The 17,048-nt window shown below is 39.8% G+C and overlaps 2 protein-coding genes across 2 annotated transcripts in view; both read left to right on the top strand.

The window, feature by feature from the left end:
- Position 1: 1 nt before the first annotated feature.
- Positions 2–13,939, top strand: tpcn3 (two pore segment channel 3). Its single transcript, XM_047044009.1, has 19 exons — positions 2–389; positions 842–924; positions 1,063–1,177; positions 1,468–1,596; positions 2,507–2,623; positions 2,903–3,021; positions 3,712–3,813; positions 4,054–4,180; positions 4,375–4,579; positions 4,754–4,898; positions 8,954–9,139; positions 9,317–9,381; positions 10,165–10,252; positions 10,390–10,459; positions 11,992–12,211; positions 12,538–12,628; positions 12,832–12,945; positions 13,155–13,267; positions 13,575–13,939. The coding sequence occupies exons 1-19, from the start codon at positions 279–281 to the stop codon at positions 13,706–13,708; spliced, it is 2,334 nt and encodes a 777-aa protein (XP_046899965.1). The 5' UTR covers positions 2–278; the 3' UTR covers positions 13,709–13,939.
- Positions 13,940–14,028: 89 nt separating this feature from the next.
- ttbk1a (tau tubulin kinase 1a) overlaps positions 14,029–17,048 on the top strand; it is a 35,982-nt gene continuing 32,962 nt past the window's right edge. The window contains exon 1 of the mRNA XM_047044008.1: positions 14,029–14,481. The gene's annotated coding sequence lies outside the window, so the exon portion shown is untranslated. The remainder of the gene's footprint in view (positions 14,482–17,048) is intronic.

Genomic DNA, 17,048 nt, shown 5'->3' with positions numbered 1-17,048 from the left:
CATGGCATTGCATTTCAGATGAATTTGGGAATCACTTGGTAATGATATGTACCTTTTAGATTTATAGGACATAATGCTAAAGTTGTGGCCAATCCGTTAGTTATGTATGTAATTCATCAAGAGGAATATAACTGCAGCTGACTGAACGAAAACAATTGGAAGTTTAGAGACGATCTTCCTTCTCGGGCACAGTGATATCGTGTTCGTTTGAGTGAATCGTTAAGCTATATGAAAGGAGTGAAAAATACATAAGTAAGAAAAGTGTTTCGCTTCAAACAATGTCTCAGTCAAGAAAAGACTTAGATGCACAAGAAGAAGCTCCACAACACGTCAAGGAATTATCGAACGGCAGAAATACCTCTAAAATCTTGAATGGAAAAACAAAGGATGTAAGTGATGCATTGTAACAATTGCTGGCGTTCACTCCGTCTCAAAGTCTCGGTACTAAATGAAAAGCCAAATCTGAAGAAAAAAAACATCTTCACACAACAAATGTGGTAGTGGCATATCAGTTTGTTGTTCTGTCCAGCTTTTAGTTGTGTGTATCAATTCTGATATTTGCATAAAAACTTTTGGCAGATGAGTCACGCGCATAGCTTACGCTTACGGAACCTGCTGGAAATGTCATCATGTGTGATAACTGATCTTACCTTGTTTTAACTGCATTACATCCGATTTGTGAGTGCATAAATTCACCAGCTATTAACATTTTCTGAAACCCAAAATATTGCTCAATGATGGCTTTAACCATAATATTTGTTCTGCTGAAATTATGCATCCGACACAATGCATCCGACACCAACACAAATCAAACATGTCCTCTTTTTATCTCCTGTGACAGGATTTTGACCTGGCAGCCGTTTATGTTTCGGATGCTCAATACAACAGAAACATATTTTTTGACACAACACCCCAAGCTGTGAGGTAGGGAAGCTTTTATTAGAGCTGCATCAATTTCAAACCGTTTTTATCTTGTGGGGGGTAAATAACATAGGGCCTACACTGCATTATAAGTTCTGAAAACTAACATCACTAGTTTGATTTTTTTGTTGTCTTTCACAGGCTGTACATGCTGTATAACCACTGGGGTTTCCAGGTTTTGGTTTACACCTTCATTGTTGTTGACCTGTCTTTGGCTGTCTTTGAGGACCCTGCTGTCATTCCTGTACCAATATGGGTACAGTGTAATCATGTTGTATACATACCACTTACCATAACCAATCCTTTGAACAAACAGGTTTTAAATAGTCATTAAGATAAATATCAGTCTAAATTGAGCATGTTTCTGTTGTGACTGAGTTTGAACACAATTCATTATTGTATGGGGAAGTTGGAAATATTCCTGGGGGAGTTAGCTAGCCTACAAGCCTCCACTATGTATCTGTCAGGTTTACAATTAGACAAACAGAAATACGTTTTGCATTTAGTCATTTAGCAGATGTTTGTTTTCCTTTTGTCTGCCCACAGGTGACCATGGTGGTCGAGCTTGTCTGTCTCTTGGCTTTTACAGCTCGTCTTGTCCACTATGCCAAAGTCATTCCCCGGCAAAAGTTTTGGAAAGACCCCAAGAACATCTGCATCATAGTCATCATTTTGGTAGTATTTTCTTCCAAGAGCAATTCAGATTAAGAATATTAAGTAGGTTAAACTTGACATTACTGTATGGGTGTTGACATTGGCCCTGGTAGATGGAGCATAGCAAATATATACAAAAAGTATTATTCATTGTATCATTGTATATGATTTGCTTTTGAAACAGTACTGGGGTCAATTCGTATTTGCAAGTACCGATTTGGCTTACCCACTGCAACAAAACTGTGAGCTACATCAGTTGCACCAAAGATTCTTCAAATAGTTGACCCAGGTTTGATTTAAATGTGCCAATACATTTTAGTAAGAAAAAGCAGTAACAGTAAGAATTTCCTCAAGTGTTAGTTTGTTTCACCTTTACTGCAAATACTTGCTGTTAGCATGGGGTGTTTGAAGTAAATATTAAACATGTATGATAATGTTCTGAGGAGTGCTTAGCACATTGTTGTGAAACAACCTTTAGCCTACGTTTTCTCTGAGTCAGCGTTTCCAATTATTTTCTCCTTGTTAGCAAAATACTTTTACTCTGAATTCTGTAAGTAATTTTGAAGTCAAAAGGTAGTGCTTGCATGCTAACGGTACTGTGTTGCTTGCTACTGCAGATTCTCAGATAGTGGTAGCTGTCAATAGTATGACTGTGGCTTATTGTATGTGTTTGTTGTAAAAGAAAGATTACGTGTCAGAGGACAGTTGTGGAGCACTGGCATTCACAGATTTATTGTGTTGTATTATTTACATTTACATTTTGCATTTATTATATAGTATTTCAAAAGCTTTTCATCTTAGGCAATTTCCTAAATGCAATAACTACTATGTATCATCTACCACCATTTTGAATCCTTCAATTTCTAAAGAAAGCCATACAGTGTATGGACTGTAAACCTGTCATTTTCCCCTCCACCGTCTCCCCTCTCAGCTTACCATGCTTGACATGGTTATCTACGGAGCACTGAAATCTTCAAACTTTCATGCTGTCAGATGGTCCAGAGTTATGAGACCCCTCCTTCTGGTCAATGTAACTGAAGGACGACAGGTAATAATCATTGACAGTCATCCACTGGCTTGGGTTGTTGTAAGGTTGTCCCAAAACTTATTTCTAAAGGCAAAACATAACTACTCAATGCTTGTTATGTGGCACACAATAACATTAGTTTGTATATCTAATTATTAGTATGTGATATTATATTTGTAGTCATTGTACAGAATGAGCACTTGTATTTGTCTCAATTGCTCAGTTGCTAAACTATTCATGAATTTATTATTTTGCGTTGTTTATCTTTTATTACTCTCTACCTTCCTCTTTTCCCTTCAGCTTCGCAGAGCTTTCAGAAGCATCCGAAATGCCTTGCCACAGATCCTGTATGTTTTCCTGCTCTTCATGTTCAGTCTTTTGATGTTTTCTCTCATGGCTCTTAAACTGTTTGGGAAAAGGTAAGTCTGCAATTCTTCTACAATAATTTCTTTGTGATGTAATGATGTTATTCACACCATAACTTTGTGTATCTTTGAGGAATCCTATTTTAAATGCAGAATTGTGCTGAAATTGTCAACATTTTAATGTTTACCTGAATTAAATGGATGATTATTATGGATTAAATAGATGTTAGTCTCACTAATATACATAGAATACCCCATATTAACGAAGTGAAGACCAGTTCTTCTGTACCTTTTTGTTCACATTAAAAACTGAATACTGAAATATCTAATGTGCATCAGTATTTTAAACATCTGAGTACATGTTCAATAACATTGTTGAGCCAAGACCCATTTAAAATAAAATTACAAACAAAAATGTTTCCGTAGTCCAATATAAAGCGGCACTTCCCTACAACACTACCAAGAGTTCAGAGTGTCTGGCCAATGACTAAAATTGTGTGTAAAAAAAAAATAATATGAATAAAAGAACATTGCACACTTTTCTATAAAACATTTAGCTAGACACGGATCTTGATCCAATTTTAGTTAATCACTAGACAGTCATGAGCAGGATCAGATCAGAGGAATTTGACCCTGGACCAATTCTTAACATGTGAGCAGATGGTCAGTTGCAGGGGAAAAAGCAGCGTTATCATTGTTGCAATTGATGTAAACCAGATCATGTGCTCCCACTTGTCTCTCCAGGGACTTGAAAACAATTGAAGGAAGCTCCTATTTCACCAACTATCTAGAGATCGTCTTTGATCTTTACGTGCTTGTCACCACTGCCAACAGTCCTGACATCATGTGAGTGTTTATGGATTTTCAGTGTCTTGCTGCCAGATTATAAATGACAATATTGCTTTGACAAAACAGGACATAGCTACAGTACATTGTGAAAGAATGTTGAATTTACATGAATGTTTCGTCTATAAAATGAGAGATTATATTACCTACAAGTAAATCTGTTAATCTGCCATTTAGTTATATTGTGTCTGTGTAACATTTTAAAACACTGATATTTCCTTCTTGTTTACGTCCTCATAGGATGCCAGCATACAACTCCCATGTTCTCTTTGCTGTTTTCTTTATTCTCTACATCCTCATCAACACCTACATCTTCATGTCTGTCTTCTTGGCGGTCGTTTACAACAACTACAAGAAGTACCTAAAGGTAAAGTGAACACATTTGTGCACACTCTACTTTGGTTTGCTTGCTTCTGTGGAGAACATGATTCTTTAATTGATGCTGATGTGGCTGCTGAAAGATTCACAGACTGTTTGAGGAAGTCAGCAAACTAAACACGATTAATGCTTGACAATATCATAAAGCATACCAACCCACTCTCTACCATTGTCTGGCTGCAGGAAGAGGTACGGCAGCTGGTCAGGACCAAAAGACACAAGATGGTGCGAGCGTTTGGGCAGCTGCAGGAGAGACAGGGGGAGGAGGAGCCAGTGGTGACTCGGGCCTGCTGGAACCAGCTTGTACGATTGGTCCAGCCGGATATCAGCAACGCCCACAGGGAGCTTCTCTGGAATGTCTGTGATGACGGCAACCAAGGCTGCATAGGTCAGTAGTTGTGACCTTCAGTACCGTGTGACTTATGCATTTTAATTGATTACTAATACAAAGCAACATAAAAGTACAAAAGAGGAAATACATTTGCTTGTTTTGTATCTATGTACTATCCCACACTACATGTGTCAACATTTTGTAAAATTTGTGAAATTGATGAATTCCCAGGCAAAGTGATGTTTGTCCAGCTGGCGGACCTGCTCAATATCCAGGTTATCACTGTGAAGTCTAGGCCCCATCCCCTAGAGACTTGGCTGCCTTCCCTCTACCTCTCCTCTCCCAGCCGCCTGCTACTTCGCATGGTCCAGCACCGGTATGGCTCGCCCAAGGTCTTTCCCAACCCTGATCAAACTGGGGTGGGTGGGGGGACCAATGATTTGTCAAATGGGAGCAATATGGTAAATACTTAATAGCAAGTTGAGATTGGATTAATTTAGTTCTTCGCTTCTCTAATAGGGTGCTTTCAGAGGGCAACCATAGTTTGCTTTGGGAAACCATTTGCTGAACTTAGACATGATTTGTGATCCGCATGGTCTTAGGTTTTTTTTGCAATTCCCATGGCAAAAAGTCCTTTATTGCCTTTGCAATGAGCTTTGTACGCACTTTATGTCCTTGGGTGAGTTGTAGAATGTTTTTTACTTTCAAAAGGTTATAAAAGATGTGACTTATAAACCTTCCAGCGTGACTCATTACATTCAAGCCTCTAAATATAGCCTGGCTAGAACATGGCTGTCCGGGGGTCACACTGCTTTTTTCTGTGTGAAGCATTTACATTTATGCATTTAGCAGACGATCTAAAGCGGCTTCCAAGAGAGAGTTTTACAAAAGTGCATAGGTCACTGATCATAACAACGAGATATCCCCAAACATTGCGGGTAGCCAAACATGAAGCAAACATTGTGACAACAAATAAGTCCCAAAGGGAAAAACGATAAGAGCATGTAGTTAGACAGGAAGTTACAGTTAAACAGCAAGAACCTAAAAAGTGTACCTGTGGAAAAAGCAAGCAACAATCATATATTTCACAGCGAGTACAATAATTTTAAGACAGTTACAACAAACTAACAAGAGCAACAGTCTCTCAATAAGAGTCATTGTGATCCTGGGGGAAACTAACATCAGGTCCAGCCAATCATTCCTAAGTGCCATTGTACTCCCGGAACAAGTGCGTCTTGAGCCTTTTCTTGAAGGTGGGGAGACAGTCAGTGTCCCTGATGGAGGTGGGGAGTTGATTCCACCATTGGGGGGCCAGACAGGAGAAGAGCTTGTGTTGGGACTGGGCACTCTTGAGCGGTGGGACCACCAGATGGTTGTCGGAAGAAGACCGTAGGTGGCGGGTCGGGGTGTAAGGCTGGAGGAGAGACTGTAGTCGGGTGCAGTCCCGTTCACCAGTCGGAAGGTCAGTACCAGAGTCTTGAATCTGATACGGGCCGTGATGGTAAGCCAGTGGAGGGAGATAAGGAGTGGGGTAACATGGGAGCGTCTGGGTAGATTGAAGACCAGACGGGCTGCCGCATTCTGAAACCTCCGGAGAGGGCGGGTTGCACATGCTGGGAGACCGGCGAGCAGCGAGTTGCAGTAGTCCAACTTGGAGAGGACAAGCTTGGACTAGCAGCTGGGTTGCTCAGATAGGTATCTCCTGATCTTCCGGATGTTGTAGAGGGTGAATCTACACAACAGGTAGACCGCAGCAATGTGGGCCGTGAGGGAGAGCTCGTCATCCATGGTCACCCCGAGGTTCCTGGCAGAGGATGAAGGGGTCATCGTTGATGATCCCAGGGTGATTGAGAGATTGTGGGAGATGGAGGGTTTGGCACATGGAGGGCAGTTTTTATGCCTTTGAACTAGGGATGCACTGAATCCAGGACTCGGTTTTGGCTGAATATTGGGCTCTTTGACGGGGTCCGGTTTCGGCCGAACTGTAACTTTTTTTCCCACCGAACCCGAACCCTACACTTGCACTACGCGCGCTACACTGGTCGAAATAATGACGCTGCCATTGATTACAGGAAGGTGTTTACGTAGGTGGTCAATGCAGTAGGCTGAGAGAAAGTGAAAATGGAACTCGTGAGCAGAAAAGGTGTTGTTTGGCAGTACTTTCAGTCAAAAGAAGGCGATTCAAGTCGAGCTACATCCTCAATATGCAATGCCGATTTGTCTCGTGGTGGCAAGGACGCTAAACAATGCACAACATCTCCGCTGTTAAATCATTTGCGTATAAAACGTACAAAAGAAATTCAAGAAATCTGAAAGGCTAATAGAGGGTTTTCATTGACGTCACGTTCTAGGCGGTAACCCGGATGCGCGGCCATTGTGGGCCGAAACAAACTGATAGGAGTGCATGGAGTATTGTGCGCTTTGGATACTTTAAGTGAATATAGCCATATCTAAACAACCGAAAAGCTCGTCAAATCGCGTCCAAGATGCAAAGGCATTGAGGGAAGGACTCGGACCACAAGAAAAGGCACAATATTTCGAGAAATTACGATTTATTGGCGGTGCAGATCCCTACGAGTTAGATCCCTCTTCTTGGATCCGTGACTACCCGGTGATTTTTCCTTCAGTTGCATATCCCGATATAGTCAACAACCTGTTTTTCTCGCCGAGCCCATACACAGCGGAAGACCTTAAATCCTACAAAGATTTGGAGGCCTATACCAGATGGTGTGTGGATGGGTGAGGGAGACGCAGTAACAAGTTAGTGCTATCAACGAGCGTTGTGTTATGAAGGCCAAAGTAAGTAATGCAATAAAGTCATTAACCAACTTAACCTTAACTGTATGATATCATTGCAATACTCAAGGTGTAGCCAAGTGACTCTCAAACGTGTTTTTTCCCTCGTAGATATAGGTTGAGCTTTGCCAACCACAAGCGCCTCCTTTCCTCTGACAAAACCTCCGGCATTCCTTTCCCTGGTTTTTAATAACTTTTGGAAGTTGATAATATACCAAATGTTTTTCACGATCTGTCCTATTTGTACAACCTGAAACACAGCAATAATTCACAATTTTCCTTGACGTTCGGGATATACTTCAGTGCCAGTGCTTTGTTGTGATGCGGAGTGCCTCCAAGATGGCGACTTCCGGTCTGATGACGTGTCGGTGAAAACCCTCTATACAGACATCCTAACCTGCAGAAACTCATTTCTGGGAGGTGGCATTCTAACCCCCCCCAGCAATCCGGACGCATGTTGTCCACCCCCACCCGAGACGCAATCAGGACGCGCGATATGCACCTTTATCTACCAGAAATGACCATTGGACAGTCTCTCGCTCTAAATATAAAATCCCCGATTTCCTGGAGATTGTATAGCATTTGCGGGTGTCAGGGAGCCGCTATGTCTGATAATATTTTGGATATTGATTGGATTTTGAGATAGGGTAAACATAGGCATATGGTAATTGTCAAAATAGTTTTTCCCACTTGTCTTCCTGGCATAATGTTGCCTATTCTTTTTTTACAGTAAAAAAAAAAACACTGCTGTGGATGTTGTTTACTTCATCAAAGTGTTTACTGTGTTAATGGACTGAGATGGGAGAAGGATTCGGTTTCGGCCGAATCTTAACTAGTGGATTCGGTTTCGGCCGAATCTTAACCAGTGGATTTGGTATTCGTCGAACCCCATAAATCTGGATTCGGTGCATCCCTACTTTGAACTAATCATGTTGGTCCAATGTTGAGTTTGACATTTTATTCCAACAAGAAAATACTGGAGGAAGTATTTGGTGTGAAGGACTAGAGAATAATGTTTGCCTCTGTGGTTGTTTCATCGTGGTTCAGTTTCATTGTGGTTCAGTTTCATTTTTGCCATTGGGCCTAATTTCAGTTGGGCTAATTGGCTTAATTTTTAATTGTAGTTGTTAAGCTATTTGTTATGTTTTTTTAATTAATATATTTTTCTTCAAAAAACTTTAGGCTTTTGATTGGCTTTGATTGGCATCCTATTGGTGTAAAAATGTACACACAGACATGGAAACTCCCACCATCAACCCCACACATTACTTTGTGTAAACATATCCATTTGTGAGTGTAGGATGAGTGCTTGCGTGCATAGGTGGGTGGGCGGGCACTATAATGTATGCCAGTAAGTGTTTATAAGTGGCTTAGGCCTCAGTCTGATAAGTTGTTATTCCTGCAATGTGTTTTGTACCCACCTGTAATACACTAAATTGTGACATTGTGGGTTTGAATCCTCCTCAGCCTAAATCTGTACAAGGTATAAAGGGTTCAAATCACACACCTCCTGCAGATTCAATGCACACTTTGTAAGGGACTTTGGATAAATGTGTCTGCTAAAAGGATAACTGTAAATCTACTTGTGTGAGCATGTCCTCATACATGCTGACCTTATGTGTTTTTTCCACACAGGGTGTTTATTTACACTTATGACTTGATCATCCTGGTAAATGCCGTATTCATCGGTCTGGATGAGGGGAACCCGCTGATATCCAACGCAGAGTGGGGGTTCCTGGCTCTTTACCTTCTGGAGATCCTCCTCAAACTCTATACCTTTGAGCCCCGCACCTTCTTCTCTAGACATCAGTTCTGGAACTGGTGAGAACTTGAGACATTGTATGAAATGTATTGTTTTACAATTGAATTGCATTCAGAACGTTAAGTGTAGAATGTATGATAGGTTATCTATCTATGCCCTTTTTGTTCATGTTCATTGATAAACGTGAAAAATACATGTTAAATTGTGGTTGATTTAGCCTACTCTAACTGATACAGGTTTGACACCATCATTGTCATCTCTGCATTGGTTGCTACGGTCATCAATTCAGCCGTAAAGTCATGTGAGTACTCTGTTTGTCATTGTCATCATTTGTGAGGATTACACACAAAGTGATGATTGACTTTTTTGTTCTGAACACTGTGACACGAAAGTTATCATATGGTACCACACTTGAAGTAAAAAATAAATAAATAAATGGATCTTTGTCAAACTTCAAAGTTTTGTAATTTCTACAAAAACAATTGTTTAATTCTTTATTTTACATAACCCTTGATTTTGCCCAACAATATAGGAAAGCCAAGCTTTATTCATAAACTTAAATGGCAAATTCATAAGGGCATATTGTGTATTAAAGCGAAGAACTTCTACGTTACCATTTACAATATTATCTAATCCCTTCAGATGGGTGTAGGAGATTTATAATGTCAGGACATTTAGGTTTGGAATGAGCACACTTCTCCAGGTGAGGAAGGCCATAAACCCTGCTGTTCCCTCCCGCTATTCTGCCTCTAGTGGACGCTGTGGTTGTGGTGGGCAAGCCTGGCTATTAAAGGGGTCCGTGGTGTGAAGTTACATTCTATATTCTGCTTTATTTGGCTGTTAGGGGTAGAGGTATTGTGCTTGAATTTGACTGGGTATTTTGGGGGGGAAGTGAATCAACTGGTAGGTTTAGGGTTAACCCAAACTCTAACCCTGATTTTGTATATTTCCAAACTCTGGCATGGTCTTCTTGTATTACAACTCTACTGTTAATGGCCTCACAGCATGCTATTTCAGAACAGCTCAGAAGATTAAATATCTCTTTTGGGATTTATCACATTGACGTAAACATGCCTTGTCACAGCTGGAGGGTACACTAGCCGTCAGATCCTGGACATAGTCTTCATCCTGAGGGTGCTGAGGCTCATACGGATTGTGGATAGCATCGAAAGGTCAGAACTTTACGTCTGCTTAGGAGCAGATATTCAGAGTTGGAATGTCCACATCTTTGCCAACAATCATAGCCCCCATGCCTAAACCTAAGTCTGTGAGGCTGTAACCTTCTTCATATTATTATCTTCCTAAACAGGTTCCGTGCCATTATCAACACTCTCATCAAGATCGGGCCAACTATACTTACATTTGGACAGCTCATTGTTGTAAGTGGTTAGAGTCTAATTGTAATTACAGTAGTGTATATGCAACATTAGACTTACACAGTTTTATGATGTTTTGTATGAGCTGCATTTAATTACTGACTTCATAAATCTGCTAAACTGAAGCTCTGAGGTCATAAGATTGTTGGGTCATCTCTCTCTTTTTCATATCTCTAATAATTCTAGGAATCTCTGTGTGTGTCTGTTTATCTGTGTGAATGGGATTTTAGGGCAGCTAGTATCCAATGATTATCTCAAGAACCGGGCACTCTGCAAAGTTCATATTTTGCAGGTGTCCTTTTTATAATCCAACGGAGTGCAGTGGTTTGGATAATAATTTTCCCCAAATTATTTACTACAAGTTTAGCTTGCTTTGCTCTCAACTCTCGGCCATGTTCAGTTGACTGAGCTGCACTAAGCTAGCTCTCGCAAGCCGAAACAATATGGATATTGCAAGCCAAAAACAGGCACAAGAAACATATTATTGATTGTCAATATGATACAGAAAATCCAAGACAATTTTACTGCTAAAATACTGGCTGGCTAACTAAAAGAACTTACTTAAAGAGTATGGGATATTTCAGCAGGTATAGCTGGACGGTTTCTAGCTACAATTTGTTTTCAGTGCTGCTTTCAAAGGGTTTATGACTAGCTAACAGAACGACAATATGAAGTGGGTACTTTCAGTATAGATCAGTGATTGTTACATAAATCAATGTGTTTACTGATGTCAAAACTACCTGCACATTGCAAATGTGCACAGAACTCTCAAAACCAAATCAACTACGACATTATAATCACCAGAGTGCATTACGGACATGGGCACTATTCCTACCACTTTAGCCTCCTTGGTCGGTTTCTTAAGGCATGGATATAGCGACAGGAACAATGTTTGTACAAATGTTGTCTCCTCAGTCAGTTGTCATGTCATATTTATGAGAATGCGATTCAGAAAATGCAAGACTATTTTACAGCATTGCATAGCACAAAATTAAAATTAGTGGTGGGCATAGATTGGGCATAGACCTGATTCAAATAAAAGGGTCGTTATCTAGCTCTGTAGGAGCCTGGTAACGAACATGCATAATATTTGCATGAATGTACCAGAGCATTGGATATTTGTTTAAAATAATGAGAAATTGCTTTTAGGATGTGCATAAGTGAGTAGAAGAGATGTGGAAGTTGAACAAGTACTTCTGAGATGACAGAGAATTTCAATTATGATTGAGAAATATAGGTACCAAAGCCACTGAGAAGAACTGTCATCACCAGCTGCATCACGGGCACTGCATTATCTATCTATATTTCCCTAAATGTGTGTGTTACCGACATCATAATGGGAACTGTGCCTTTTCTATAATTCCAGGAATCTGTGTGTGACACACATTTTATCATGGGCACTGTGCACTATCTATAGACCTGTATTTGTGTGTTTGCCTGGCATTTTACTCACCGACTGCATCATGGGCACTGTGCACTAGTAAAAAAGGCCTAAACAAAACGTATAGCAAACTTACCTCCTTCTTGTTTCATAGGTTGTTTACTACATATTTGCCATGGTGGGAATGGAACTATTCAAAGGGAGAATCCATTTTTTTCCGCAAGACTCAACCGATCCTGAGAAGGAGTACTGTGGGAACCCCCTTCTCAAGGGCACGGCGTTTGCCAGGAACAACTACTGCAAGAACAACTTCAACAATGTGATTTCTTCCTTTGTTCTTTTGCTGGAGCTGACTGTGGTCAATCAGTGGCATGATATCCTTTTTCTAAAACTCAAATCTGTAAATAGGAAATGGGGTCAGAAACAACGGGTCGTAGTTATTCTGTTTAGCCTGTCTGCTGACAAACCTTTTTTTTCCCACCCGTCAGCAGTTGTCTGTTTTGTGCTTTTCTAAATTGAATGGTCACACAACCGGACTCATATAGTTGAAATATGTCAATTAGAAAAATAACGTTGACATCTAAATTATCGTAACCATTTATTTTAACTAAATCAGACTCACAACTGTGAAATGCTTTTAATGAAGGTAAATTCAGTTCTCAGTGAAAACTTCATTTGCAGTTCCTTAATGGGGTTCCACTGTTGAGCAGTGGGTATACTGCTGTCACTCACGTATCAGCCAGAATATTCTTTGTCCTGTTCCATATTGTTGTCGTCATCATCATCATCAAGTAAGAACAAAAACATTTACTTGCACTTAAAAAGGGCCGTTTCTATGTAGAGTATCTCACATGTACATAGACCAGGAGTTTGGTAAGCCCATCATTTTTGGACAGTGTTTTTCCATATAATAATGGCTCTTTGCCAAATTGCTTTTCACAAGAACATGAGTCTATCCTGACAAGTTGGCTGAATTAATGTAATGTCTTGACAGTATCTTCATCGCCTTTGTACTTGAGGCCTTCTTTGTGGAATACACCGTTGACAAAAGCCACCTGCAGACGTCGCTGGAAAAGAAAATTGAGGAACTGGGGCTGGGTGTTGAACAGTACGTTTTGCAGATATCTCATTGCCCTAGACTAGGTTCCAATATTTCTATTGTTTCCAATGCTAATGTTTCAACTTGATTAATGTATTACTTTACTTAGTAGTTAAACGTACAACAACTCACACACACTCATTTCATTCCCAATGTTATTACTTAACATAAAACATTTAACAATGAAGTTAAAATATAAAAAGATTCTCTCCACTTAGGGACGGGCCAGATGAAAACTTGGTGGATGCAATGGAAACAAATGACAATGACATGGGTACTTCAGAATCTACAAAGGCCAAACCGGCACTCATGTTTAAGATTGCCTCAAACAGTAAGCTAAGCTCCAAAATCCCATTGTGTTTTACAGTGTTCCCCGTTGCCTTGCATCACATGACTGGCATGTGTTTGAATAATATGACATTACAATTTTTGCTTATACCAATTATAACACTACTCACACACAACAAAAATACAACAGCAAATACTAGCTTTTGAGAGCCGGACTGAGCTTTCTGTTTCACATGATCTAACCAGTAACAGCAAGCCATTATGAAGCTATGAGACAGGATCATTTGTTGTAAACGTAACTGGATGATCGTAGTTCATCATACTGACATTCATTGGCTGATCTCCATCAGGATACAAAACTGTGGACGGCTTGTTACAGAGGATGTTTGAAGCAGACTTGAGCCCTGAGGACTTTGAAGAAGATGAGGATCCTAACAACCCATCAAACCTGAACTTCTCAAACCCTTCCTTTGATTATGTATAGCCATGCTGAAAAAGGGAACACCAAATACTCTATGTAACTTTACACTTTTGTACTGAAATGAATATAGATGCTTATATATATCATGTATCATTCCATATGTAACATAAAATACTTGATATGAATACTATGAAATATATTTTTAGAGGTTTCTATACGCGATAAGCTGTAAACGGGTAATATTCTTCAATGTGATATTTATCTCTTTCAAATTAAACTCGGTCAGTATCTTGATTTGTAAATATCTTGAACCTTGAAGTGCCTTGTAGCTATGTAACAGAATCAGAATAGTTTTTTCATCGGTGGAAATGAAACAAAATACTGCATGTAAGTTTGAAGGAGATTTTGAGAAAACAGAAATTCCCCATAAGGTATCTTTGTTGCAATAGGTAAATCTTGCTAAATACAAACCGATGAAGACTTTTGACTCGGCTCAATAATATTTCCGTTATGAGAGGGTTGTGTGCATTCATGGCATAATTGAACTATCATTTGTGGGATGCCTGTTGAAACGCTCCACTCCTTTTCAGTAGGCGGCGGTGTTGCCGCCTCAAAATACTATACGGGCGCCATAGAAACGTGCATGAACGAGGGAGTGCGTTGTTGGCAAATGATGCTGATGCTGGGGATGCGAATGGAGACAAGCAAGAGGATGCTACTGTAAAAATGGCGGTGCACGGGGCGAACCTCCTTATATGGTTTTGACCGTAGAGGCAAAACAATGCCCCTCGTCAAAATCTTTACGACTTCTATCTCATGTCGGCGGAAAAAATTAGGTAAGAAGAAAGCTTCCATATTACATAATCTCGACAGCATTGGAGGTTTAGGAAAATGTCGCTTTGCAAACCTATTGTTTCTTGGGTAGGCCCACATGATGTAGGATGAGATTGAACGTATATGTACATGCATTAATATGAAATGAAATCATTTGCTTAAGTTGATATTCATAATAGAAGTGCTGGTGCTTTTATGTTATAATTGTATTGGGCGTCCGTTTGGAAATCCCAGCGTGCGATTCACGTTGGAATGTTAGCTCGATTATTTTCAGTATGGTCTGTCAATTTTAATGTAACGCCCATTACTTAGATGTGATATTTAATGAATTTTAAATAGGCCCAATTAACACCTATCCAGTATGCTTAAAGATAAGAAAAATACTGCCATTGGGGTAGATTATTTGTAGGGTGGGACAAGCATAAATTCTTGTTTTTTTACCCCTTCATCATTTGGGGTGTTGCGTGCGCCACCTCTCGCCTGAAACGTGGTACGAAAAGGTGGGTCTCTTGTCTAACATGAGACTGCGCTGCAGTGCGGACAAAAAGTGGAATGTGATGGATCGAGAGCCGTTGCGGATAAATGCCGTATTATAAACTGAGATATCAAAAATAACTTTGCATGCCTTATTGGAACTATATACTAGTAGCCTCAACTAGCCTACATTTCGGTCGTCGACATTGACATTGAAGGCAATTCAAACAAAGCCCTGCACTTGTCCACTGCAGGATTTTAAACAACCTTTGTTAGATACTTATAATGTGAATTACAATTTGAAAATACATACTTTTTTGTGTGAAAGGATAACCTTTTAAATGCGAAATTAACAAAGCGCGCAATTGTAACTGCTTCTTTTGTGGTAAAAGATTGCATTGGTTTGGATTTTTGTCTTGGATATCATACCACAATACAAGAAAGCCCCACTATTCACATTCACATGGGACGTCAGAGATGTTGAAGTTGACGCGGTCCTTACCAGAGTCCTTGCAACGGATTTTATCATATGTTGTTGCCACTGCAAACCCAAGTCTTAAGCTATATCTTATCGGTTCATCATACAGGAAAAGTAGTGTTTGTCTTTGACTTTGAAGGACGTTTTGTGCCACCTTAAAATCCCAAATGAAGATTCCAAAAAGACGGAAAAGACTAACGTGCCTTCTCTGCGCCAGGTAACGACATGCGTCTAATGAAAGGATGGTTGACATCACAACCTTTAGACTCTAGATTGTCTTTGGGATAGGACTGAAATTAAGTGGGCCTGTAGAAAATCGGGCATATTGTGGTGTTGGAGCCTCATAACCTAAAATCCATCAGTGGTGGTTGAAACGTTCATTGCTTAGGCATAATTGATGTAGCCTACAACATTTTTAAGTCATTTATTTAGGCCTACTTACGATATACCCTTCTTATTCATTTGGATTAATTAAGTAAAATAATAACGTGAATCAATGGTGGTTTTGGTAAGTCTAGCAAGACAGTGTCGATTCTGTGCTGTAGCCTAAACATAAAGTCGTCTCCCTCACTTGAAACATTATGTAGCTCTGATATATTTTGTCTGGTCCATTCACGTTTTTATTCAACTCTCATAGTCCTGTGTAATTGTTGTTGTTTCAGCATGTTTTTCTTTATAAGTTTTGTTAAAAATGTGTAATATACACGTTAAATGTTGTGTCAATTAAAATAAACTGCAACACTTCGCCAAATAGTGCAACGATATCTTCAAACCTCACTTTGGTGAATGTCATGGAAGCAGTTGTGACAAACCTCTCTGTATTTTGACTTTTCTTGGATTGTAGGCTAACAAAGGAAGGTTTTGGCGTCGACTAAATTTGTCAAGCTCAGGATTTTTTCTCAGACGTAAGGTTTTCGAAGAGGTTTTAAATATGGTGAGAGGTTTATGTGTTCTTCAAAGTCCCTTGGAAATGTGGCTGCATCTATATCCACCAGTTTGAACACAAAATGGCTGTGCCAGCTCCCCTTTCCTAGGACTTTAAGTAATTTCATGATTCGCTTTAAAGATCTGGGAAACTTGAATGCAAACCCTTGGCTTTTCGCTGAGTAAAAACTCCCTCACTCCTAAGGCTTTTTGTATTTCATTGAGGAAGAACAGCAAAACGTACTTGTGTCCTGTAACTAGTTGGAATATATCAAGTCTCTCACTATTTGCAAATTGTGCACTACAGCTTTTGTCTTTCCTTTTTTGCCTTAACTTATCACTGCACCTAATGGCTTCTGAAAATTAGATGAAAATGCTGCTTAAAAGAATCCTCGATTTGAAATATGATTTGAAATAAAGGAGGAAAGACTTGCAGCATTTCCCCATGTGTTCATAATATTTCACATGCTTCTCGTAGTCTATTCACTAGGATGAACCCAACTGGAAAGTAAACTGAATTACATACCATTTCCTTAGAGACTATCAATAGAAACTAAACTAGCTAACATCCTATTGTTGACCAGTTGTGCAGTAGTGCAGTATTCCCTAGCAGGTGCATTGACTTACAGAAAGGTGTGAGTCAAATTGGGGAAATGCTTCCAGTGTGAACTCACGTTCTCTTACTCTGAATGC

Source organism: Hypomesus transpacificus, chromosome 21 (assembly GCF_021917145.1).
Source record: "Hypomesus transpacificus isolate Combined female chromosome 21, fHypTra1, whole genome shotgun sequence".
NCBI classification, from domain to species: Eukaryota; Metazoa; Chordata; class Actinopteri; order Osmeriformes; family Osmeridae; genus Hypomesus; species Hypomesus transpacificus.
This window is presented reverse-complemented; position numbering and strand designations above follow the sequence as displayed.